Below are 27,975 nucleotides of genomic sequence, written 5' to 3' on the forward strand. Positions count from 1 at the left end.
CAAAATTCGGATCTATTAATAACTGCCCAAATCGTGAGATGATAATGGGGCCGACGACATGGCGATGGTACGGGTAACACGCTGTAATGGTTTACAGTATAGTTTTCATAAGTGTACAAGCATATTGGACACATGTAGAAGCACATCAATTGTTGGGTCACCATTTATGACCCTTTTAGGTCTTTTCTCCAGACTTTCAGGGTGAGGGGGATGTATTCGCCCCCGTACCTCAAGTTTCGCATGTGTAGTATGTTCTGTATTTCGCGTATACCCCGGTCGTGTGTGTTGACATCGGCCATTTTACATTACGGCCTCCGAGCGTCGTAGAAATCGGAGCCTCCCCCCCGTTTCTTTTTGCTGTACGTTCCGTTGTACAAACGACACATCAGACGTCATCGTGTCTCGTAAGTAGAGAATTTACGCATTTGTAATTGTTAGTGTCATGAAAGTAGGAAACGCATGCGCAACGGCGGGTTTACTGGGACAACTAAATTGTATTAGAGAAATACGGTCATTGCTCTGGCAGCATTGCGACACATCGGAGTTGTATTCTCAAGTAAGGAATATCTTCGTACCTGTGCGTGGCATATCAAATACGTGCAGAGGTTTGCTCGGAAAACCGATTGAATGGCGTCGAAAACGGTGTGGAGCTTCGACAAAGAAAAAATGGCCCCGAATCAGCATGTTACAATGCAAATGTCGTCGAAAGACGATAGTCTTGCGTCAAGAGAGAGTGAATAAAACGTTTATTTGATGTTCTGTGGAAGAAAATCGGTGAAGGGTATTTTGGAGGCGCAGCGTTAGAGTGCCTCGAGCGTGTAGCGGAGGCGAACGAGCGCATCGAGGCACGTTAGAAAGGAGCGCCATCTAGCAGTTATCTCTGAAAACGAAGGCGTGCGCCTCGCGAAAAAAGATGCGCGCCTGAAGATTAGTTCCTAGTCAGCGCACTGTCCTGTCTCCTGTTTCTTCCCTACCGTTTTTGTGCATTTTTAATAGGAAGCAGATAGATTACTGGTGCTCCAGTGATAAGAGTACACCACAGGCACTAGCAAGCCTGTCAGAGCCAATGAAAAAACACGCTTCAGGTAATATATAAGCAGCTGCTGCTGGCACGACATCTCATAGCAGAAAATTGCAGCATTTACGACTCATTGGCTCATTTTCTAATTTGGTCCCACTATCTAGTTCTGTGGCTTCCCTGATTACGTTATCCTACCTTTGGTAAGCTTTCCGTTCCTGTTACTGTCAACAGGTTGTCTGTTGTACGTATTGCGTGACCAGCCCCGGTTCATCCCCCCCCCCCTCCTTTTTTTTTGCTTGACGTCAGGTAGGCTGTCTGCCACTCCTACCTGTTCTGTTACGCATGCTGCAAGCTCTCGCTCTCTCGATGTTATTCCTGTCATGTTACGTCCTATTGCACGCTGCGGGGTTCTCAGCGTTTCGCTCTAGTTGTTTGTTAATTTCCATTTTTCTATTCCGCACGTCAGAACTGCCAGCATGCAGGGGTTGTACACGTTTTGCTTAATGATAGCGGCAAAATTTGTGACAATATTTGAAAGGGCCTGCCAAATATGCTCCACTACATCCGTATTTTTCAGCTAATTTAGTTTTTTGTGATTACGTTCGCTCGTAAGTACATATCCTTGGTGTACATATTTTTGTATATATTTTGCAATTTTTGGTTTTCGACCATACATACTTTGTTTCGCCAGGCCATTTCGCATTACTTTATTTTTCCCGTATTAAACTCGAAGCTACCTTAAAATTTTCTACGTTAGTTCCTCTGTAGTCTTTTGCAGTACTTTGCTATCAATAACTGAAGACATGATGTCGTCGGTAAATTGTAGATTGGGAAGCCATTCTTTCTCAACCTTAATTTCCCTTTCCTCACAGCCTAGCTGTTTAAACCATAACCGACAGATTTGGCCATAGCTTGGCAACACTGACCCCTAAATCTGGCAGCAGATTTGTGCGACACCAAACGGAACCTCGCCGCAATAGAAAGTTAGTAAATGTCTCATCGTACCTTTTGGAAACACATTAACAACATTCTCACAGGAACCTTTTTGACCCAGCTTCGCTGCTTCCGAATTCGGTATAAATACTTTTGCTTAATTTGGTGATAAGTAGCACATAATAATGTGTTGGTTCAACGAAATCGCGCGCTGTCATAAAGTGCGTCAGCATATTTTCGAACTGTTACTAACGTTAACTGGTGAACTCCTGCATATCATGATGGTACGCAAATGACCGAAGGAAGTAGAGCCTTTTAATGCAGTGACAATTTCAAACATCGGAGGCTCGCGCGTGCTCTCGACGATGCCTCCGCGGATTGTCTTGTACGGCACTGTTCGCTTCCTTGCGAAGGCTCGTGGGTTTCCGGGCGCAGGCCGCGCGGCACTCAGCCACACTAGCGAAGCGATTTGGAGCCACCAGGCAGCGGTGGCCAACGAGCGTCGCCTGCGACGCCATCAGGCACCGCACACGGCCCGACGACACGTCGGCAAAGAACGGGAAGCGCAGGTGGCGCTCGCTGCACGGCTGCGACAGGGGTGGGCCACAGCGGTGACCTTGTTGGTGCTTCTGCGAGTAGAAAATGGACCTCGCGCTTCTTTCATACAACATGGCAAAGGTAGGAGGGCAGGTAAAAAAAAGTCACAGGCGAAGCTATGAACGCGATAGCTAAAATTTGAAAGGTCACGCGCAGAATGGAAAGCAGATCGAAAGGTGCCCCGCTTTTCTCGCGGAAAAATTACGCACGAAACGTACTCACAGTTACGAATGCACGCGAATAAGCGTCTCATTTTTACTTCGCTGAGTCTGAAAAGCGTGCGCTGTTCGCGAACGGAGACTACATTGATTGCAGTGACCTTTGTGTTCCAAAGAGGGAAATATTTTCTTCATAGTTTCAGTAGGGTGATGGAACGTGTGTGGCCTTGATTTGTATACAGCATTGCAGATTCCTTTGTCAAGAAACGTCGGTGTTTGTTGTGAATTGCTTGTTGCGTTTGTTGCAATTCATCGACCTCCAAAAACGCAGTTTTACGTGATGGTACACTTCTCGCATATTGCGAAGATGTTCTGCGGTGAATGTATGACACTTCGACGCGCTCAGAACGCAGAAAGTGGATCACTGTTCGTTATTCTTGTTTTGAGCAAACTTGGAACGGAACAGTTGTCACATAGCCTCAACAGAAGAAAGAAAATTATAGAAATTATTGTTAGACTCTCACAACTTCACCATAACAGTATAACAACAAGATTTGTGTGGTCAGGAGAAACGCTGTGCAATGTAAGAACAGTTATGACAAGTTATTTGTGAGTTGCTTTCGTAGAACATTCACGATAGGGCATAAATATTTATTGCACACATGACAGTCGACCCTGTGTACCTTAAACAATGATTATTACAGAAGCATGGAGAGTTTCATTTATATTCTCTGTGATTGACAGAACGCAGAAAATAATCTTAATACCACTACAGCTGTGCCGCCTTCAGAGGAAACAAATTGCTAGAAAATATTCGCTATATGACCGCTAATGAGCTTTGGCATGGTTAGCCTGAAGGCGCTAATTTGATTCAGAGCCACAATAACGTCGGTTCGCTGGTAGCTTCCAGAAAAAATGATGGTCCATTTGGGTTCACTATGAAGGACAATAGCTGATCGAAATTCATCTGATGACCTGAGTATGATGTACGCTCATTTTAATAATATCGGTTATGCGATGGGAGATTCCTGAATGAAGGAGAGAGAAAATAAACACAGCATAGCTCGTAGATTTGTGGGAGAATAAACAGTCTCAAATCGTTGATTTTCTGAATAAAGGCGTTGAATGCGCCTTGGGGCACTATTCACCTTGGGGCACTACTAATCACCTTGGGGCACTACTAGCCATGATATCGTTCGACAGCCACTGCGATCGCTTGGTGATCGTTTGGGCCACACTCAATCGCGATGCATCGAGACGGCTCTTGTTTTCGTCGCACACCACAGTTGATGCGGTGCGCGTAACGGGAACGCAAATGTTGTTTCAAAAGTGCCGGCAGTCAAGCACTCTGAGTATTGCTGTTCAACCACTGGACGCTGTCTAAACCAAGTCCTTCTGCGCCGCTCAGAATAGGGGCAGACTGATCACGATAAGCTGGGCACCTGTAATTGTACGAGCTACTTGAAAAGTACTTCAAGAAAACATATCTACAATACACGCAAACTTAAACTGCGCTAGAGGCGAGACACTATAGAGATGATGCTGAAAGGAGTGCAGCGTTTCGCCCCTGGCATAATTTAGGTTCACATATCTATTACCACCTAGCGCCCAACACACGCTTCTCTAGTTCGTATCTATATTTGTCAGAATAACACTGACATGTTGGCACCTAGTCTCCAACTGCCCAGGGTTATATCATAGACGATAGATATCCCAGAGCACAACACCCCGTTAGAATCACTGAAGTGATGTGGTATGGTGGTGGTAGTGTGAAGGCGCACTCCTGACTGGCATAAGCAGTGTGTACAAACATTGTCACATCCATATCAATATTTTACTACAAAACTTAAGGTCATTAATTATAAAAGAGTGGCTGACCATGCACTTGTTCTGCTGCGAAGCTACCAAGACAATTTGGGCAGAGTGATCACGCTTTATGGCAGCGTTGCCATTACCGCCTGCCAAGGCGATCGGCTCATCGCACTCAGCAGGCCTTAAAAGCAGCCGCAATAACTTGCGCCACTTCAGGGCCAATGAAGGCACTGCAGCCGTCATGTTTGAAACACTTTCCCCTATCTGGGTGCCTTTGAGTACCGCACCTAAAGTTTACTGTAAAACGTCAAACAACGTTTGGCTGCTAGTGCTTCCAAGCACACAAGTTTTGTCTTATTCAATATGTGATTGTGTAGCTAACACCTGGTCCCCCCAAAGACAATTCTAACAAACAATTAGCACAGGTTATAAATCACTCCACGATAAACTTGATTCCCAACATTCAGAAGTGATATCTGCCCTGAATGAGGTCAAAGAGGCTCACTGTTCAATGGATCAACACATCGCCAATATCAGCAACAGATCTAAGAACTGCAGAGTAGACTTGTGTTTTAGGATACTTGAAGTTGAAAGCATGAATACAACACGCACAAAGAGAGACACTACACAAACACGGAGCGCCACTTCCTACAAATATTTCATTAGAAAGAGCACAGAACAAAAGACCAGCAAGAGACTTTTCGCGGTAGAACCACACATTAGATCGTCTGACGGAAACACGAAGAAAGACTAGTCGCTCATAAGGCCTTACTAAACGAACTGTTCAATGAATGCGAATACCGTTCACGTCGAGAAAATCTGATATCGCACGGCATAGCAGATGCCGCTGCTCAAAGATTCGCACAGTGAGAACAAGACGTCTTCTCAAAAATAAATTCAGCCTTAAGTCTGAACAAAAATAGGAGCGACGATCATATTTCCCGACTACATAGACTTGGCTGTTTCTTCCAATATAAGTGCAAACCTTTTGTCCTATCTTCTAAAATCTAAGAGAAATGATTCTGTCTTCAATAAATGAGCTATAATCAACAAGTGTGTCCGTAAGTAAAGACCCTTGTTAGGCAACCGTAGAGAAGTCGGGACAAAACTATACAATTTTTCAAAAAAAGTAGCAAATTTTTTTTGAGGTAGATTGAGCTATATATCCACAAAAAATTACACTCCCCTGATGAAGCTGACATTGCCTGTGAACATAATTCGGGCCATGCTCCAACAAATGCTGAATTGTTACCTGCCTTTACAAACCACCATTCTGATGCGTCTTTTTTTTTAACAGTTCGGCATTAGCCACGCAGCTAGTCCTCTTCAGGTTTAAAATTTTTGTTGTCAAATGTGTGCAGGCTTATCAATAAACAGCACGCTCTATTTCCTATTTTTGGCTCGTGTGCCACTGACGTGGTTGCATATTGACATGCATTGGTTGACCGCTCAAATTTTCAGTCAACGGTTGTTTCTTTGTCACTAGAAATATGTGGTGTACAGTCATGACCGCGATCTAAAACTGCGTGGTAATGCCCGATTAATGCTGCTGATCACACTGGGTCTGCTAGGATTGCATTAACGACGTAGTTAGTATTGGTTTCTTTTCGGGCTGTCTTAAACCCCTGAAACACACTCTGAAACACACTACTGTGTGCTTGTTATGGGCCGCCAAAGTAACCAACTATTTGCTGTGATGCACATTCACGTTATTAACTTTCGCGTCTCAGAATCTCCTCATTCCCCCTTGTTTTTTCTGTGTGACTTCAATTTTTTCAAAATAAATTGGGCGTCACAATTTCTCTTCGTTGATGGTTCGTTCACTGAAAATAAATATTTTATTGACTTGTGCTACAATTTTATTCTCATGCAAATTGTTTCTAGGCGTAGTACTACAACTGGCACTACTTCATCAATTATGTTTGACCTGGTGCTCGCCAATAGCCGCAACGTAGTGCACTCATAATTGTTTACCTGGAATAAGTGATCCTTGTTTAATACACTTTTTTCGGTAAAGGTCTACGTCAAATGTCCTAAAAGCAAACCAAAATTTATCCGAGATTCTGCGAGAAGTGATTACACAACATTCAACAAAGAGTTTGCCCTATTCATTGACAAGTACATGCCAGCATGCTTTACCTAGACCGTCGTAGATATCTAGATTCGAACTTGTGTAAAAATAAGGTAACTTCATTTGTTGCTAAATACGTTCGACTGTGCAGGCTCGCCGACAGATAATTTACCCCTTGGCTTTAGACATTAAAACGATTGTGACACAAGAAAAAAAAACTGCTTTTTTTTACCTTGTGAATAACACTCAAAGTTCTCCTGGTTTTAATGATTGCTCTAACACACTTCATGGATATCGCACCACGTTAGGAGAATCAAAGGCAGCCTTCTATATACATGTCTACCTTCACTTCTATCCACTGTTGTGATCGGCCGCCATGTCTCGGCGCCACTTGGGTGCGTGGAATGGTTCCGGCTAGATCAACCCCAATTTGTTCCAGCTTTGCAGCGCCCCCCCCAAAGGTGCCCAGAAGCAGCGACGTCACTGAAAATTCTTCAGGGCCGGTGGCTCATCATCACATAGATAGTGTTGGGTGGCTCCACGCGCCAGAGCCTCTTTGGTCATGCTCGACCGTCTGATGGCTTAGAAATGGTTATCAAGGTACACCAGACTTTGAGCCGAACCTCGGGGAGTGCTCTTCGCGGACGTTTCCCACGTTTCATACTACCTTCTCGTTTTCATTTTTCCGCACAGCGTGGTCTTCCCGGCCTGGCAGCCACATTTATTAGCCAACACAACATGCGGGTCACTACGTCATTACGCTGTGCCGTGTTGTGCCGCACAATTGCATTGTCCCTTCCCTCTTTCTTAGGTTAAGAAAAAGGCGGCATTTCACTTTCCCACTTCGGGGGCAGAGGAGAAGACGACAATTTCGTGGACTCAATTGAGTCCTGGACTCAGTTGTTTTTCCTGCAGGGAATCTTGGGAATATCTTGGCTTTAAAACGCGAGCGCAAGGCGCTTCAAGAATCCTACCATCATTCATCTAGTACCACGCTACCTTCAACAAGTAAAAAACTGCTTCTAAATTACTGTAAATACACGTTCCTGATATCAGCGCTAGTTCTTATGCTCGTCCTCGTCTTTAAACTTGGAGGACTCTGGTCCCGACGAATTCCCCAGTCACAACACTGTGAATCTACCAATATATAGAAGCATTCTTTTGGAAAAAAAGCAAAATAAGAAATAACTCATAGGCTCTGACGGTTGTCTCATCATCAATGAATATTTATACATAATATTTGGTGACACCTTTGTGAAATATTTCTATGATTGCTGTAGTGACACAGTGTTGTGCATGTAATAAAATTATTTTTCCCTATGAATCCACTTGTTCATTTTGTACATATTTAATTGTTATTTCCTGGTTGAAAACTACATTTTTCTTGTGATGCGGATGAAATCAATTCCAAATTTTTGAATAGTTTTGCTGTGTACTCTGTTATACTTTCATACACCTTTTCACCCAAAGATGGAGTGCTCAATTTTCCCTGCATACTGAAAGGCGAAAAAGGGGATACCTCTGTTAAAATTAGGTAACCGGTATTCAAATATCAGTTAAAGGTCAATTTCACTTACTGAAGTACTTTGGAAAATAATTGAACATGTTATATTTACCAGTTTTGTTTCCTTTCTTCATTTTTTCTGATGAACTTTTTCTACTTTATTTCAACGTAGCTTTTGCAAGAAATCCTCTAGCAAAATGCAACAAATACTGTTTAACCACAACACTTCCACTTTTTTAGACAAAGGCAGTGTTATTCACTTTGTCTTTTCAGATTTTGCCAAAGGTTTTGACAAGCTGTCTTATCGCCTACTACTTATACAACGTAGTATTCTTGATAATGATCATAACACCTTGAACTGAATAGAATGTTTTTCGACTAATCATAGTTATTTTGTAACTGCTAATGAACTGCTAATGGCTTACCTACTGGTTTTGGCAGTCCCACTAAATTATTTGCTGTTGATTGCGTTCCACGCAGTGATATGACTGATAAGCAAGATAAGCCTAGTCTTTATACAAACTTAAGTAACATATAATACTTCTGCTGACGATAGAAAATGTTCTTGTTCTCACCAAATGGTAAATTACGCATTTATCGCGTCGCTATGACTTATTCACATCTGTCAGCTGTGCTATCAATAACATAAACCTCGAGTACTTAACATCCTATAATGGTGTCGGAGTTCAGCTCACCAAGAAACTTTCTTACATCTCTTAAAATGGCAACAGATCTCCCGCGTACATAAGTAGAATTTTTTTTCATAGCTGCACGTCGTTAAAAATAATATTTACAAACACTAATTAGACTTGAGCTGAAGTGTGCTTCTTTAATTATGGACACCAGGCAAAAACATATCTATCATTGAATCAGTTCAAAATCGTTCACAGCGTTTCATTATTTCAAACTATTCTCGCTCAACTAACATTTTGCCAAATAAATTGGCCCTTTGACTAACGGATTTGAAACTTGCAAGAAAAATTTGTCTTGTGCTTTTTTTCGAAAAATCATCTAACAAAATAATTCACTTAAATAAGGATTGATGTCAGCGCCTTTCGCTTTGTTTGTATTGATCATCAATAAAAAGTTTTCATTCTTTTTTGCTGCAGTAATGTTTTTCCAGGGTCCTATTTGTAAAAACAAACGCTGAGTGTAACAGCCTTCCCCCCTTTATTGCTGCACTGAAGACTCGTTCTCGGCAGCGCTAATTCATTATGCCTTCAGTCTCTAATACTTTAGAGCTTTTTGAACATTTATTCTCATTGTTTGTTGTATTTCTGTACTCTACTTTTAAATTTTTATTGTATATTTTTTTTACCCACTCCATTCTACGACGCCTCTCTTCACCATGAAGGTAAAATAAATAAATAAAGCGGATACTGCATTACATCTTATATTCCTTTACAGGAAAAACTATAAAATTATGAGGAGATGCATGCCACATGCAAGTGGTCGGCAAATGGATAGGACCTCAGCGGCGGCACGTTTGTTTTCCTTCAATGGGGCTTCCTTTTTTTTTTTTTGTCGTAGTTACAGAACGCCCGTAAAACTACGAATAATGGCTTAAGTTGGTTCTATGTGGAGCGAAAAAAAAGTATGCAAGTATATTTATTTTATTTGCTCAATACTGAAGATTCGTGATTCAAACAGAATGCCTAATACATATAGATCAGGAGTAGCAATAACAGAACAACGATATAAGCTGACGAAGCCAGATTTGTAGTTTGCACTAGAAATGAAGTTGCAGTAGCAATTTTTCTCGGAAAATGAGAAATACACAAAACTACGGCAGCTTCACAAAAATAGAGCTAAGCCAGAGGGAAGGGTGTCGCTGAGTGGCTCTTCTTGTATTTTTGAAATTTTCTTTCTTCCTTCCTTTCTACAGTTTTCGTTTTCTTATTGACTACATCAGCACTTTTCTTTTTCTATCGCTTTCTTTGGCTCTGTTTTCTATCTTCATTTCCTCTTTTTTTCTATCTCTACATCTTTTATGGTCTCCCCTTCCTGCGTATCCCGTGGTCTGAACTGTAAGTTAACGCTCGCACCTGACGTATTGAGACCCGCAATGGTTCTCCAGTGGTTACGCTCTTGGACTGCCACCCGCAAGTCGCGGGATTGAATCCTGGCCGCTGCGGCCGCATTTTTATTGAGGTGAAAATGGTTGAGACCCGTGAATTTAGTTGAAGGTGCCTGCTTACAAACTACGAGGCGGTCAAAATTTCTGGAGCCCTCCACTACGGCGTCTCTCATGATCATATATTGTGGTCTCGTAACGTTGAACCCCATCAAATATTACTGGCTATACTCTGTTCTGAGGCTTCCCCAATTTCACTGACACATGCAAGTTTTTACGAACTGATTGAACAGATCTGCTGTTAACATGTGAATAGCAGCAAGTCATGGGGCTAAGGTATATTTAAAAATCTTTGAGCCAGCTAGTTAGGCGTGTCATATGCGGCAATCAATCGAGAACTAGCTTGTTATGGAACAGTGTAGAAAGCGATTCTCTGATTGTTTTTTTTTGCTTTTCTTCGTATAAAAGGGAAATGTAAATGGCTCACATTAAACAAGATGGTGTATTAAGTACAGCAAATTTCCAAACCACACCGTGTTTAACGGCGCGTGGTTTCCCCTTATCTAGAAGTGCTGTCTCCGCATCGTCACTTATTTCTTCTTGAGTAGAATACCAGCATAGCGTCGAGTCTGTCAGGCTTTCGCACCTTTCGACTACATGCGGCTGTGTCCGCTTGCACTGTCACAAAACAAAATGAATGCACTTTATTACGCTTGGTACTCCTGCGAGACAAAGCAGAATGGGCCAGTGACTGCATGTCAAAGTAGGGTACGCCACAGTTAACAACAGATATTTCTCGCATGTCGTCCTTGATTGCTCAAAACATCCTGCCGTCCTGTGAAATTTCTGAGGTCCCCAATCAAAATCCTACGGCAGCAAACGCCCGAAGAGAACAACGTGGTCGTTCTTCGCATTTTCAAAGGTTGTTTAGGCGCCCTCTAAGTATATTAAAGGCTTTAATTGAATACCTGCGAAAGTATCAATATCTCGTTCAGTCGAATGTTCTCGTAATATATTCACGGGATTAAGACGACAAAGAGTGCTGCTGAAAGAATTGTAACTACTCAACTGTTCATTGCGTCAACTTGTGCCCGAAAATTGAATGGTCAATGTCAAGTGTAGGGCTCCAGAAATGTAGACCTTATGGTGTTCTTAACGTGCACTGTCATCACACGGCACACAGGTCTCCAGAACTACCCCTCTATCGAAATAGAATCGCCTCTGCCAGGACCAAACCTGCGAATTTCCGGTCCGCAGCCGAGCATCGTAATCACTCTACCACCGAGAGGGATAAAGAAGCTGTGTTCATGAAGATAATCATGCATTTGAGGATCAACAGGTGTACGCACAGAAGTAGGCGTCAGAATTGTAGCGTGCGGGCTTGTAAACAACAGTAAATTTGAATGCTTGACGTCTCAGGCTCTGACGTGCGACGCGCTGCAAAAGATCTCTCAAGGTTGCTAGACAACACAAGGCGTGGTGGTCACGCCATGTCATCTCAGTTTGCTCAATTTAATACCGCCCTGAAAAGCCATATTTTCTTTTTGTAATTATGATGTAGTGCTGTTTTCCAATTTTGTTGCAAATGCTGCCATGCCTTCTTTTGTTTCATATATTATATTTTTGCGCACCCCACATGTAATGTCCCTCGGGAATCTCGAGGTACTAATAAACGAACAACATGAAATTGAAGGGCCTGCAGCATAGGTAGGGGCAAAACACTGATATAGCTTTCGCTAGTGTACGCGATGACGGGTATCTTATGCGGGTCAGAGGGACTGCAGATTTGCTGGTAACGTCGCATAGGGAGAGGATCGCTTTATATGCGAATTGAACCTTTTGTGATCTCAGTGTTTGGTCAGTTACCCCGATTATCTGAAGTACTGTTTCAAGGTTTTGGAGGTGCTTTTCAAAGCTGGGAGTAAAGATGACGACGCCATACGGCTATGCACAAGACAAGCCTGACACTATAGTCAAGACAGAACAGCGTTCTTGATGTGCTGAAACATCGCAGGTGCTGTGTACAGATCAAACGGCAGGACCTTGAACTCAAATACGTGTTGAGTGTTATCGAAACCATCTTTTCATTGCTTTTCTTGTCGACTGCAACTTGACAGTTGTGCTTTGCCTCAATTCCCTTACATTGTCGAGGTAAGACATCGTCTATTCGGGATAGTCTATATGTATTGTTTTCCCGATCTTGTTCAGGTGAGTATAATCAACACAGAAACGCAGAGCTTCATGCTCTTTTTTCACCAAGAATACTGCCAATTCCTACACACTTTTCAAGGGATTCAATATTTAATGCTGCAATATTTAGCTAACTTTGTTGCATTTTAGCATCACGTCCTCACGTGCAAAGCAGGCAGGCTCTTTAGTGGAGTAGTCGAGTATTTTTTTCCAATAAGCTGTGGTGGTTCCCACGTGGCGTTTGTTGAATTCTCGATGACGACCAGAAACATTGTTTAGCTGCAGAAGGCATCGAAACTGTAGTGGCTGGCGAGCTGAAGATTGGCGTTGACAACATAAGACGCTTGGGTCATTGAGGTCATTGATATATCTTCGTCAGAATCGTCAAAAAAGCAAACGCCATGCCGAAGGCCACGTTTTCTTCAATGTGCGCGATCATCGCACACCTGGGCAGGTGTCTGCCTTTTTGGCTGAAGTTCGTTAATATCACGTTTCCTTTTCCTTCGTGTAACCAAGCAATCCAGCCCCGCCGCGGTGGTCTATTGGCTAAGGTACTCGGTATCTGACTCGCTGGTTGCGGGATCGAATCCCTGCTGCGGCATCTGCATTTCCGTTGGAGGCGAAAATGCTGTAGGCCTGTGTGATCAGATTTGGGTGCACGTTAGAGAACCCCAGGTGGTCCAAATTTTCGGAACCCTTCACTACAGCGTCTCTCATAGTCATAATATGTTTTTGGGACGTTAAACTTGACATATCAGTGAATCAATCAACCTAGTAATGCGTGTTTCGGAGCAAATGCAGTGGTCTAGTAGCAACCACTGATCGCACTCGACAACACTTTCATTGTCTTAAGACTTTTCGGTGTCGATAACAATTATGATTCAAGGGTGAGGCGGAATGGTGACTTAATCCTCCAGCACGTTCAAGGCAGGGTGACACGAGTTCATGTCCGGCGCTGAAGCTTTGTCCATTGATAGCTTTATGGACACAGTTCTGAAGTCCATCATAGTGCCTTGGTAGATTAAAAAGTCCATGCAAAGTATGACATTGCTCTAGCGATGTTGCAGGATTCACAATTCTGTCTGAGCTGTGGTTAGTAGGCAGATAGCAAGTCTGCAATGACGAACACAAAATAATCGAAAAAATTACCATAACTTAAGCTTATTGTCAAAATAATACATTTACGAAACTCTTATGATGACAAGATGCTTTTGTTTTCAAAATGTAGTAGTACAGACATAATTTTTTTTGCATTTCGTTGGCATTCCCAACCAATAATAAGAAAAAAAAAACTAATAACTAGGTGGTTTGAAGGAAGCAACAAGCTACATTTCTGGAGAAGTTTTGATGAAGTTTATTGGTTCAAAAGGTTGTTTTTTATGATTAGGCAATTAAGTTCAAACTTTGTAACAAACAATAGTTTCAGTCACTTCATATGAAAGAAAGCACTGTAAATTTGGTCACAATATGAATGTATATACGCATGCGTATGTAAACAAGGCATCAATTTAAGGGTCATTCGTGCCACAACATTGCTATTGTCTAAGCAAGCCCGTTGGCAATCTAAAGGTTTTAAATATTGCATTAGTTCAAACTTGTCGCGAGTGGCAAAGATGCTCACCTTTCCCCTAACCTCATCTGTGGGTCTGCACATCCTCATGCACTGGCTCCGCGTACGAAAGGCGGTGGCGTCGGCACATCGGCCGGCCGGGAACTGCCACGTGCGGCAGCGGAGACCATCGAAGAACCACCACGTGGAGCGTACAAGCTCCCTGTGATCATATTGAAGGACACGTGTGAGTGCTGTGGCCAAGTGGCTTTCAATCGATGCTGTGGCGCAATCGCAGACACCAACTTCGTAAGGTTCATAAATGGCGCGCATGAACTATAGTTGTTAACCTCATTTGAAAACTTATGTCGTCTGGAAAAACTGATAATGATGCGTACTGACAAAACCGGTTCAATTTTTTTTGTTGCAATGAAAGATACAAACAGTGAGAAAGGTGCTGGCTTGATGTTTTTCAACAAGGCTAACCTTAACCGGCACATGTGAATGGGCCTCGTGCGTAAGCTAAGTGGCATTTGATAGATATGTGGGGTTTAACGTCCCCAAACCACCATAAGATTATGAGAGATGCCGTAGTGGAGGGCTCCGGACCACCTGGAGTTCTTTAACGTGCACCAAAATCTGAGCACATGGGCCTACAGGATTTCCACTTCCATCAGAAATGCAGCCTCCGCAGCCGGTATTCGAACCCACGACCTGCGGGTGCTTAGTGGCATTTCTTTTTTTTTCTTCGAAGTAATCCCGAAGTAGTGCAAGTTGCTCTTTCAACTATACCTAAATCTATCGGTGCATTTCAAGCATTTGGAAGAAATATTAAATTCACAACAGAAGAATAAACTACAAGACACTTTATTGAAAGTTATGTTTATTTGTATAGCGAGCGTGTGGGCAAATTAGACGTTTTTATTGTCTTTGATCTTGAAACAATCATTCACCTGCCATCATTTATGTTGAGCCAATCGCATTAACAAATTGATTCAATCATGTGTATTTTAATACTATATACTGAGTAAGCAATTTTTCCGTTAGGACATTAACAACAAAAAAGTCAATCATGCTGTTAACTGGAAATACTATTGGGGAATTATTGACCGCTCATACTACTCTCTTGATCTATCACAGGCGTATTCCACTAACCCCTTCCCATTTACATCCTTTAGTGCCATCAGTGCTTCATAAATTTCAATGATGTATGTCAGTACAAGACATGTACAACAAACAAGGTCGTTCAACATTTCTGCGCCATTGCGCAGCCCTCGTCAGGACTCTACATTGCCTAACTAACCTCTGAAGCTATACATATCTTTTTTTTTTGTTCTCCACGTTTCTCTCTTTTGGACCAATCATTTCTCGTAAAACTTTTTTTTCGTCGTAGCGTGAGCTACGACGCATCATACAACAATGATATAAAAAAACAGCGTGTGGGAACATTCACTCAAGAGAGAATTAAACACTGTACAAACTTAGTTGGTGACAGCCTAAGAATAAATATAGGATCCACCTCTGAAACCGCTTTGGTCTTACTTTTCATGCTTTCAACGGGGCGCTACTTAACGCTCTAGAAACGACGGAAAGCGATGAAGCGCCGCAAAACACTCTGATCTGATGCCACTGTGGTGCATGTGAAATGTGACACAATCACACATTTCAACTGCGTCTAATGACGACCGACAGGTATTGTGCTGTGTACGTGTGGATAACAGGTGAATGCATTTTCATTAGTTCGTACGTCATAGCAAAAGGTAGCTCTCGTCTATAGGACGCGCAAAGTACAAATGAATAGTGGCGTACATTGTTTTTATATCTTAGCTTGCCACCGACTATAGGTAAGCTGCAATTAGATAAACTGCCAAAGGTAAGCTGCCAATAAGCTGAGAAAACTTGTGCCGCTGTGCAGGGAAACAATGAGACAGCAATAGGTCTACAAGCAGCAGACTTACATCCCTTTCCTAAAACACTCCAAAATATTACTGATTGGTGTGTATACGGTTATCTTTGTCAGTGGTCGCTTTACGACCAGCCGTAGTCTTAACCTGATATTACTGGAACATAAGAAATCACAAACGGCAAGCTCACATTTAAATGTTTCTTTACGCTGCCTAGAACTAGAATATAAACGCATCCCCCACTGCAGTGGCCTAGTGGCTAACGTACTCAGCTGCTGACGCGCACGTTGTGGGATCGAATCCCGGCTACGACGGCTGTAATTTCTATTGAGGCGAAAATGCTGTAGTTCCCAGTGTTCAGATTTGGGTGCACGTTAAAGAAACCCAGGTGGTCGAAATTTCTGGAGCCCTCCACTACGGCGTCTCTCATTTATATGGTGGTTTTGTGACGTTGAAATCCACACATCGATCAATCAGAATATAAATGCATGCCATAATTCGACGAATGTGCAGTTTTCTATCGTCGCAGAAATGCAGGAACATTTCTAATAACTGGGGCTCACCGTAGCGACAGTATTGATAGCGCATGCGTGGGTCAATCCTCTATCATCTTGAATAATGATAAAGAACAAATAAAATGTCCAAACAGTTAATATTCGAGTAGACCACCAAAGCGCTCCAGTTTAGCAGGTGTTTTATTGACTTCAGACTCTGGAGTTTAGCAAGCTGCGTAGTGCCACTTTTCAGAAGTATTGTACAACGCAAAGTCAACCACCGTAAAAGTGCACGACTTCTGTCACTCAGTTTGCGGTGGAACCCAGTGCAGCAGTCGAGTGCTAAACAATGATTTAGGTCAGTGGTGCGCATTTCGCGCATTTGACATTTGGAAAGAGAGCAAATCATTTTTATCTGCTAGTCGGACGCCCCACCAAACTGCCATGAATTTCTCGTTCGATCACACGCCAGAATGCCGGAGAAAATAAAGGCAGACGCGACAGCTCCGTGCCCTACGACGAAAAGCTGCAATCAATGCTACTGCAGGTAAGTGCCACGAATGTAAAGAACTGAAGAACCACGTTTACGTTTACCAGTTTTAATAAGTGCCGTACGAAGCAGACAAGCAAGAGTGCTTTATAAAGCATTCGAGGTGTTCGGTAAGGTAATTATACGTAATATACGCAGCCCCTCGTAGGAGAAAGCATGACAATGCGGCTGTGCTGCTTTTTTTTTTGCCTAACCCCGACGAAGAACCGTGGTTAGTATTTCCGTATGAAGCTCAGCAGAATCTCTGACCACGCTGCCCACCATGTAATGCAGCATGAGCAGCAAGTGCAGACTAAAAATACGTGATGAACAACATGCACGTCGCCACGTCACATTAAATAAAATTGGTTGCCACCAGACAGAATAAAACACTCATTTGTTTGAAGGCTCAGTGCGCTGGTTTTAACTGGCAAATGCTTACAAGTACACAGTACAAGTAATTTGAACGGTATTGCTCCTCACCATTTTCAGGTTTCTTTTACTTCTGTTGTACCCCATTAAAGTGGACACGTTATACCCCTGTCACACGTGGCAATTTGAGTGCACTCTGAGCGGTTGTACTTATGCTCGCGGAGTGTCATTTTGGCGCTTCGCTGCTGCATGAGAAAGAGAAGTGTGCTTTGAGAATGATCACAGTGGCAATGGACGGATTTGAAGCACAACGTATGTTGGTTATTTTTGCGCATGTGTCTCATCGTCATATCACATAGTCTTCGTGGAAGTAGCCCCTGTGGCACACGCTATTTTAAAGGACTAGAGAACGACTCACCTACACATGTGTTAGTGTGCTTGGAAGTAAACAACGCGGCGGACGCCGCCCTTGCAAAGCATGTGGCTGCCGCATTCACTAGCAGACTTGGCCGCATAGTGACCTATGGTGAGAGTAGCGAGCTTTTTGTTATATTCGATTAGTTGTTTTCAACACATAGCATTATTTCTTGTGTCAAAAACAATGCTTGAAATAATAGAAACACCACTTTAGGCAACAGCGTTTTTCTGTACAAGCCACTGGTACCTATAGGCTACACACATCGTCGCAGCCGTCGCAGCAAAGTGAGGTGGACGAACACACTTGCCGGCAAGTGTACTTTGACACCAAACTTTTTTGTGTGACAGCGCGCAAATTACACTCGTGGCGAAGTGTACTCGCTGAAACTGCACTTAAGTTGCCACGTGAGACCTCGTTTGCAGTATACTATACAAACGAAAAAAAAAACCGTCGCCTACATAACATTTGCGCTTGCGCATAAACGTTCGCAAGCAAGAGAAGGAATGTGGGGCTTTCACTCGGTTAGTCACCTTCATGGCGGGGGGGGGGGGGCGCATGTTTGCCCTATATATCACATAGCAGGGGAGAGAGTGCTGCGATAAACCTTCGCCGCCCCCTCCCCCCTTCTGAATGACAAGCCTGCGCACGCTTATCAGGATTTGTAACCAAGCAGCCTGATGCCCAGGAGACGAGAGCTGAAAGGAGAAATCACCTCAAAAGGTGAAAATCACCGGAGGTACTAGTCTCTCATAAAGTGAGCTTTGAACCAATGATGGTATGCATACATAGGAAACTGAATTGATCTTTTATGTACTTCACCACACTGCCATTACGTACATAGTCACATTTTACGCAATGGGGTTTTACACAACGGATATCTGCGAACTTCCCTCGAGCTCAATGTCGTACGATGCTCACGTGCACCTGCGAGTTCCACAGCGTCTGATACTTTTTTTAGCAATGTAGCCGTAGTTTCCTTTATTAAGAATCTGTTTTTCTGAAGCGTGAAATGTCGAAAGGAGCTTTCTAGCTTCTTGATTTTTTAGGAAACCGCAGCTGGAGACCAACGAAACAAGATTTTTGATTGCGGCCTAAACACAATCGTTTGGGGACCACTCTCTTTGTCCTATCCACTTAGCACCAAGGCTGCGATGAGGGCGCTAGAGGCAGAGTTTTTCGCAGCACTGCCTGAGCAGAGTCTGTCGTCTGCTTTTTGAAGACGCACAGATAACTTTTCTGCCTTAAACTGTTCATTGTAAAAGGCAGACACTGTACACACACACACACACACACACACACACACACACACACACACAGATATATATATATATATATATATATAAAGGAAAAAAGGGTACACCTAACGGCTCAGTTTTCCGTGTTTTGACACAATAATAACGAGATCTTACAGACAATAATGCCAAGGAGTGTATAGAGGAAGTTATTACAACCAATGTAATGTAAATAGAAAGAAATAAAAGTGTGTAAAAAAATAATTCGCCGTGAGCATGAATCGAACCTACGACCTTAAAATAACGCCTTCGATGCTCTAACGACTGAGCTATCCCGGCAGCTATCTCCTCATCCACTTTATTGGGTTTATATGTGAATTTAGACGTGGGAGTGTCGGTCGCTATCTGTAGCCATATATATATATATATATATATATATATATATATATATATATATATATATATATATATATATATATATATATATATATATATTCAGGAAAAAGGGTATAAAGACTGTTGTTGGTTTGGCGTGTAACGTTCCGTCTGGTACACCAGAGTACAGCTGCCATGGACGTCAGCGGAATGGAGATCGGCGGCAACTGCTTGCACGGCCAACTCCAGTGCCAAGCTTACTCAACAAGAGGGAGCCGAGAGACACCGAGCCATGCAGGGCCCCAGCAGTGATGACGTCGCCACTCCCATCAGTGAGGTGCTACAACGCCAGGCGGACGAACACGACGAAGACTAGGGCAGCGGCTTCCCATTGACACGGGGAAACAAAAGGTACGGGCAGTCTCGAACACGCATGGTCCTCGTCATTTCTATCGATTAGGAAAATGCTTGGAAAACGGGTGCAATACGAAAAACCTGCGGAAAACTTAACCAAATATCTGTCTCACTAAATTAAACTTAAGGGTCGCCGCCTAGCTTCCAACCCCTCAATGTCTATACGAAGTGAAGCAGAAAGGGGGAAGTGTGAAAAAAGCTTTACTGGAAGCGCCCTTGCAACTTTCTCAGGTCATTGCGGACCATAATGAGTGTAAGACCACCGAATACAGTGACACGGAGGCCACGCAGAAATTGGTATCTACTCTCGGAGGGCATAAGGCAAGAGAACTGGAAAGATATGCTCTAAAGAACAGAGGTGGAATTTCAATAAAGATAGAAACATTAAAGGGACAAGAGAAGCTCCACCGCTCAGCTACAGAAAAGTGTAAATAAGACCTTACAGGAAAATAAAAATAAGGCTTGACCTTTTCTCCATCATCTGGTAGATTCAATGAATTTGAACTGTACTAATACCTCGAGAACTTTTCGCGTTATCTCCGCCTCTGTGAATACTTTCAAGATCGGAAGCACTGTAGGGACAAGAATAGATTGATTGGTAGTGACAAATCAGGGTGGCCAGGTGAGCAGAGGGACAAACACCTTGATATTTATATATGAGCAGTGCAAAAAGATATCACAAGAGCGTATGAAAAAAATCGGCCATGTAGAAACAACCTATCAAAATCCAAACGAAGGGCACTCGATGAACTACGAAAAAAAACGCTGAAATTACCATCAAACCTGGTGATAAAAGGGGCTGAATAGTAATCTAAACACGTCGAAGTACCTGAAGGTAGAGGAACGACAACTATCAGACACAAATTTCCACAAAATACTTCCAACGGACCCGAATTTAAAAGTGAGATAAAAGGAGCCCTGAATTATCTCCGCCGGGGCGAGAAAACTACCGGCAAAATGTTAAAAGCAATATTACCGGCCCATTCTATTCCCGGTCGATTCTAATCTCTACAAAATACACAAGGCAGGCATTTCGAGACGTCCGATAGTCCAGTAACGGCACATCAAAAGAAAATGTATCGGAATTCATCAATTCCTTAATAAACGACATCCCCCGAAGTTTCTTTATTACCTAAAGGAGACAAACCACTTCATCTGCAAAACTTCAAGTCTAAACATCCCAGGTTGTACTTTTCTGGTGACCATGGAAGCCTGCTCACTGTACCCTCACATACCCTACTTGACGGAATAACGGCTATGGTATCGGAATATGTAGAACTTGACTCATCAACTGGTGGAAGGGGCCAGGTACTGTTTACACTTATTGAACTTGTACTAAAATTAACCATTTTTATATCAATGGCAAGCACTTCCTTCAGGTTTGTGGCACTGCATTGTGCACAAAAATGGCCCCAAACTTTGCGATCACCTTCATGGCTTCACTTGAAAGCCCATTCATTGAGGGGCACACCTTGAAACCTTTCTAGTAGAGAAGATACTCAGACAACATTTTTATGTTATGAAACAATGATGGAGGAAGTCTTCTGCGCTTCATATAGGATTTCAACAAGCTTCACTCGTGGAATACATTTACACACAAAACTCCCAAATGTAGCATTAACTTCTTGGACGTCACTGTCTTGGTCAAAAATGACCGCCTGTCAACAAACCTTTGCAAAAAGCCTACAAACCAGCAAATCCACCTACATTTCAACAGCAGCCACCCAAAGCATTGCAAAACGGGTATTCCATATTCTCAGGCTTACCGGTACCGAAGAACATGCACCGATATACAGTAGTTTGACAGACACGCAGAACACCTAACGCATTCCTTATTGAAACAAAAATATCCCGAAGACAATAATGACGATGCATGCCATATACGTGCTCGCAACGTGAACAGCAATGATATAAATGAGAGGCCAAACAGAGTATCTAAAAGGACTTCCCAAACGAGCCTTGTACTAACTTGCTCTTCATCAGTGCCACGAGTCAACAACATACTTTCCCGCCGTTTCAACATAATCATCAGTGCCACGAGTTAACAACGTACTTCCGCGCCAGTTCCACATAATCAGTAAAAGCAAACGACTAACTTCAATTTTCACGGAGCCACCTCACGTGGTGTACCGCAGGGATAAAAACCTAAAGGACATTCTTTTCAGAGCAAAAAGAAGCCCCTCCAAAAATCAATCAGGGTGCCGTCTCTGCGGAAAACCTCAATGGAAAGTATGCCCACAGATGGTCAGAACACGTCAATTCAAAGCGAACTTCTCCGACTTCCAATTCTGCATAACTGAAAGCCCTAATTGTGACTCCAGTAACGTTATACACATGCTACATTGCAAAATCTGCGGGCAAGATTATATAGACCAAACAGACACGCCATTTCGGCTGCGGTCCACCATCACGGGTATCACGCCACTCCACTGCCAAAGCTACCAATGTCTAGACATCTGCACCTTCCAAACCACAGTTTTCAAAATATCAGCTTACCTCTTTTACGGTCCTGTCTCTCAAACATGTGCGAGCGCGAACACCGTGTGGCATATTTTATTTTCAAATTCAGAACATTAGTATGCGGCATGAAGAAGAGCCCCGGAAGACTCTCCTGCCTCTGGGAGGTAAGCCACGAGGAAATTGGCTACTAAGATACATAACTGCAGACCATGTAACTTCCAAGTGTGGCAGCTTGGGCTAGTTGGTATGGCATGACTATAGTTATAGCACGAAAACGAAATGACGACACAGAGACAAGAAAGCCCTTCGTGTCTTTCTTGTCTCTGTGTCATCGTTTTGTTCTCGCGCTATAACTATCGTCATGCAGACTATGCCTGTTTTCTGACTGACTCGTACGTTTTCAATGTATTTTCTTGTTTTGGTTTTTTTTCACGTGTACGTACAAAATAAGTGTTTACGCTCGCCTGCAACTTGAAGGTCATTCAAGGGAAACGGGCGAAGATGAAAGGTAAAGAGCCGACCAACCCATTAGGGGACACTATTTCCTCATACGGGGATGTGCGGGCCCCTTCCGCCACCACGGCAGCAATCTTGGGTAGCCCCAAACACGTCGAGAATTGGCCAGCACATGATGAGAACCAAATGTGGACTTACACCAACTTTTGGATGTGCACAGTCTGATTTAGTGCTCAGCGTTCACAGTGTTTGTTTCATTCCTCTCACACTCTCGCAAACCGATTTCAAGGTGAGAAGGATAGGGCAGAAACAAAGCTTCAGCATATACGTCAGCCTAACTATTTCGGGAGGGGTCCTCTCTTCGTCAGAGGATGATCCTCTGACGAAGAGAGGACCCCTCCCGAAATTGTTGTGAAATGAATATATCGTTGTTGGCAATCCTCCCGTTGTGTTGTATCCCATATCTTCACCGAGATAACCTGCTCATTTAAATATTACTTTCAGTATATATATATATCTTACTAGGAACGGCAAAAGGAAAAAGCCCGGCCCGCACCGACACTGTCACTGTGATAGCGATGTCACCGAAGTAAAAGCAAATTATTTCAAAACTAGTATTTTCCCTTCCTCCACACAGGTTTTACGACTTTTTCGTACAGCTACTGAACCACCCTTTCTGGAAAAGCCGGAATTTCACTATCAATTCCAAGCATATTTATTCTAAAATCGCTTCAAGAGTAATAATTGGGCCGTGAAAATCACGGCCACACGTTACCTCCCGCACTCGGAGAAGATGGTCTTATCGAAGCACCGTTCGGCGGGCAGATGGCTTCGCAGGCATGTCTGGCGGCAGCTCTCGATCGACGAGAAGCGGTTCGGGCTGCTGTTGCACAGCGGCGCCTCGCCCTTGGTGACGCGGCCTCCGTGCCGCACGGCCCGTACTGCCACTTCCTGTTCAGCGTCCTGCTCGGCGGCCGCGGCGACAGCGATGCATTCGCTGCTCTCGCGATCGTAGAACACCTCTCGGCGTAGGCGCGGGCAGAAGGTGTAACGCACTGCGCCGCACTTGTCGTTCTTCTGGAGTGTCGGATGCGGCTGAATTACGGAGCATCATTTGTCATACTGGTGGGACTACAGACCGCAAAAAAGGTGGGAAGATTGCAATAAGTGCCGCAAGGCTCAATCACAATGAGGCTGATGGTTTCCTCGCCAGTCTCGGCTCTCACTCCTACCTACTGGTGGTGTTTGGTCATCGTTCGTCAATGATTGGAAATTAGTCTGAATCATTCGATAACACAGCAATAATTGTCAAGCCAACTCTACCTGAAATCTTATGCTGAATTCCAATAGCAGTTCGTGAGCGCAGGGCCGGATTGCGAATGCAGCACGCAGGTGCGATCGCGATTGCTCTCGCCAAATCTGCGATTGGAACGCGCGCGTCTCGGCAGCAGTTGTTGGAGAGCGGAAATCTAGCAAGGGAGCTCCAGAGGGTGCGAGGAAGTTCAAAGCGTTTTCCGGAAATTCATCGGTGATTGAAATAAAGGCGGGTGCATAGAATACGTCACTTTAGCTTCTGGCCAAATCCACCGATTTAGGCGGAGCGAGAATTCTTGGTCCACAGAGCAATCCGTGATCTATGGTTGCTCTCAATCTGCCATTGGAACACACAATTCACTCTGACAATTCGCCATTGGAATGTTATTGTTACACTTAGAGCAGAAACACTTGATCTGTATCTGCCATTGGAATTAAACATCAGTGATGTTTATATATTGTCATTGGGTCACCAGTATTAAGTATGTTGGTTGATTCGGTCCTAAACAACTTATTTAGTCGTAATAATAATGACTACTAAAAATCTAATTAAGAGGCATTAGACTTAACTAGAGTCGACTAAAGCAATAGCAACACTTTTCACTAAGGTAACAGGCCTTCAACTTGCAATGATTGTAGTTATTTATATATTGCCTAATTATATTTAGTCATACATGGTTTAAGTAGAAGATACCATGTTAAAATACGCTTAATAAGTTTTGCATAAGAATGGAAGCTAGAGTGAGTTGGTGCGAGTTATTCTCTATTGAACAGCGCACACGAGAAGACGACGAAGCAAAAGTAGACAGACAGGCGCTGACTCGCCTGTTGTGGCTTTGCTGGTCCCATGTAAGCCTAATCTGGCTGAAAATGGCTAAGCCAAGCTGGGCTATCCTTTATTATGCTCGTCTTAACGAAACATTATTACAATAGTTCTAGTTAGACCTTTAGGTTATCTAGGCTTCATTCGGTTTGGCTACACTTCCCTTGGCCTAGCTACGCTCATTTAGGTTTTAACTAGGCTCAACGAGGCGAGGGAGCGCTGGGCGGAGTTTTCGTTCCTACCACACGGCATAACACAAAACTTAAACAGCTCTGCGTTTAAGGGCATCTATGTAATTTGATTACACAGTTAGAAAACTTCACTTTTGCTATATGCACACGCCAACGAGCCGTCTGCGGAAAAAGTACAGAACTTGAAAGCTTGCGCCAAAGGTCAAAACCGCTTGGCGCTAGTTTTACTGATAAACAGGAGGTCGGCTCGAAAATTGCGCAGTAACTGCAATGGAGGCAATGCAGGGTTATAGCACGCCTGTCTCTTTACTGGAAATGAAACATCCTTGAACGTAAGGCTGGATATTGATAATAATACATGGATAACACGTATCCGACGGCCGAACAATATGCTCCACCGAGCCAGCGTTGGCGAAGGACGCCTACAAATTCTACACAGTCATTCATTCCTTAGGCGAGGACTGGTGATAACTGGTTTGACTACACAGTCGTTCATTCCTTAGGCGAGGACTGGTGATAATTGGTTTGAAACGAAGTTTTTAACACGTGTTCTATGATACTATTAAAGCGAAAAATATGCGGATATAGACTCAGGTTAACAGAACGAAGTGATTTCTCCCGTTGAGCTAGCTGGCCAACGCTGTGTCTTCGTTATAAATGTTTCGAAAATGACAAATAGGAAAAAGTATTGCTTAGGCTAAAGAAAATGCCGTTTCCGCGCAAATTGGAATTGCAGAAAGTGTCAAGACGCAAAGCCGAGCCTTCCTGTTTGCCTTTGTTCACCGTGCGTCAAACGAAACATAATTATTTACCGTAGCTTGTACTGGAGGAGCACTGCTAAAGCGACAGTCGAGCTGACGGGCACGTGGGTAGTCTTCGTTTTTACTGTTTTGCCAAGTTTTCGAAAATTTTCTTTTTTCCGTTTTTCTGATTTATATGACTACGCGTGCAAGACAGTCAGCACTGGCACGAAGGACTGTGACAGTTACGTGCGTCGTTTTATCTGGCAACGGTTGTAGGCTGAAATGCCCGCGTCTTTGAGTGCCGTGAAAGGTTCTCATGGATCTTCATCAACTAGACCGGTCAATAACTCTGTCCCCCATTTAGTTGCGGCGAAGCTTCTTCGCCTGTTAAAGTTTAATTTGGTTGATATGTAGAATTTAACGTCCCAAAACCACCATATGATTATGAGAGACGCTGTAGGGGAGGGCTCCGGAAATTTCGACCACCTGGGGTTCTTTAACGTGCGCCCAAATCTGAGCACACGGGCCTACAACATTTCCGCCTCCATAGGAAATGCAGCCGCCGCAGCCAGAATTCGATCCTCTTAAACTTTTGATGGGCGCTGGCACAACTTATCTCATTTAAAAAGTACTCAGAAGAATGTGATGGATATCCTACAAGCACGCAAGACAGGCGGACTCGACAAAGGCCGACTCCGTAAGTATGCGTCCCCAGTATTCTACTTGGTTTTTATTTCATATAGGGCAAAAATGGGTGCTTTAGAGCGCTACTGAGAGCTCTCAGGGCAGCGAAATTTGAAAGAAAAGTCGGTTTAAGTACAACCGCCGTTGCGAACCATTCTCTGCATTCATAAGCGTGCCCACGAGGGGCCAGGCATTTGGCGGTGGCTCCCCTTCTAGTCACCTAAACAGGAGTGGCAAATCCACCTTATATTTTTACTCAGTTGTACCTATTTCATCATTTCTTGAATTGCAATGCTGTGGTATGCATGCTTATGTCAATAATGATTCGTCGACCACACATAATACTTCCCAAGACCTGTTTTACTACGCGTCTTTTCACCTGAAAGTGCAGGACGAGGTGAAACTACTGCGGGAAAATTGCTTCATTTAAACTGTGCATACACCCCACAGCTTTTCCTTTTCCTTCTAAAGGGGACGGCTGCAGTTAGAACTGAGCACTCCCCTCCTCACCTTATCAGTTAGACCCACCCCCATGTTACGTATTAGGCACCACTTAGTGGAAGACCGAGTCAAGCACAACCGAATGCATGATCGAGATTCCGAAGGTTTCACGTGAATTCACACGAAAACTAGACAATTCCTTATCTTTTGTCTCACTGCATTGGCAGTCATGCGCTAGAGAAACTGAAGCGAACATAATTCGCATTTTACTCAATGATCGATACTTTGTTGATTACGTGTGTTTTTTTTTAATGCGAAGCACTTCTTAGCACACTTCTGCAACCTTGACCTTATCTATCTATCTATCTATCTATCTATCTATCTATCTATCTATCTATCTATCTATCTATCTATCTATCTATCTATCTATCTATCTATCTATCTATCTATCTATCTATCTATCTATCTAGCCGCCTACGACCTAAAGCCGTCCTGGCCGTTTCGATACTGGTAATAATACCAAAATTGTTTTTCTTCGTTCAGCGAACTGGGAGCGCAGAGAAAACACAAAGGACGAAGCGAGGAACCACACAACACGAGCGCTCACTAACAACTGATTTATTTTCCACATCGGAAGGACATATATAAACACAAAATGCGCATGTCAAAAAAGATTATGACGAAATCAAGGGCAGCATGCGAAGCGTGTAATCAAGGCACATGTCTAAGGGTTATCTAGGTAGCTGAATTCACAGTCAAGTAGTGAGAGGGAAGGATGACTTATAGATTGGTCCGTATTCCTGGAAATGTGATAGGCTTCAGAAATTTCGCGCGTAGTTTGATGAGGATGCCGGAACAGAACAATTGTATTCTCAAACAGAGGTTGGCACTTGCACGAAACGCAATGTGACGCTAAATGGGAGTAAGGTGTACTTTTCAACGAGCTTCTGTGTTCCCTGAGACGCACGTTCACACATCGGCCGGTCTGGCCAATGTACATCCGTCCGCAAGAAAGGGGTATCTTATATACTACTCCGGTGATGCACTTAACAAACTTAGTTACGTGCTTCTGGAGGCATCCTCTACCTTTAGATGCATTATGTGCCCTCCTGTGCACCATTGAACATATACTGGCCAATTTATTGGGTGCCGAGAAAACCACGCGCACACCGAACCGGTTTCCCACGTTTTTTAACCCATGGGCCACGTTTTTTAA

The 27,975-nt window shown here is 43.4% G+C and overlaps 1 protein-coding gene across 1 annotated transcript in view; it reads right to left on the minus strand.

The window, feature by feature from the left end:
* Positions 1 to 2,247: 2,247 nt before the first annotated feature.
* LOC142776639 (uncharacterized) overlaps positions 2,248 to 27,975 on the minus strand; it is a 70,900-nt gene continuing 45,172 nt past the window's right edge. Inside the window, exons 5-7 of the mRNA XM_075880619.1 lie at positions 23,339 to 23,658; positions 13,982 to 14,132; positions 2,248 to 2,583 (exon numbers count right to left, since the gene is read on the minus strand). Of these exons, the coding sequence (XP_075736734.1) occupies positions 2,287 to 2,583; positions 13,982 to 14,132; positions 23,339 to 23,658 (768 nt within the window). The 3' untranslated portion in view covers positions 2,248 to 2,286. The remainder of the gene's footprint in view (positions 2,584 to 13,981; positions 14,133 to 23,338; positions 23,659 to 27,975) is intronic.

Source organism: Rhipicephalus microplus, chromosome X (assembly GCF_043290135.1).
Source record: "Rhipicephalus microplus isolate Deutch F79 chromosome X, USDA_Rmic, whole genome shotgun sequence".
NCBI classification, from domain to species: Eukaryota; Metazoa; Arthropoda; class Arachnida; order Ixodida; family Ixodidae; genus Rhipicephalus; species Rhipicephalus microplus.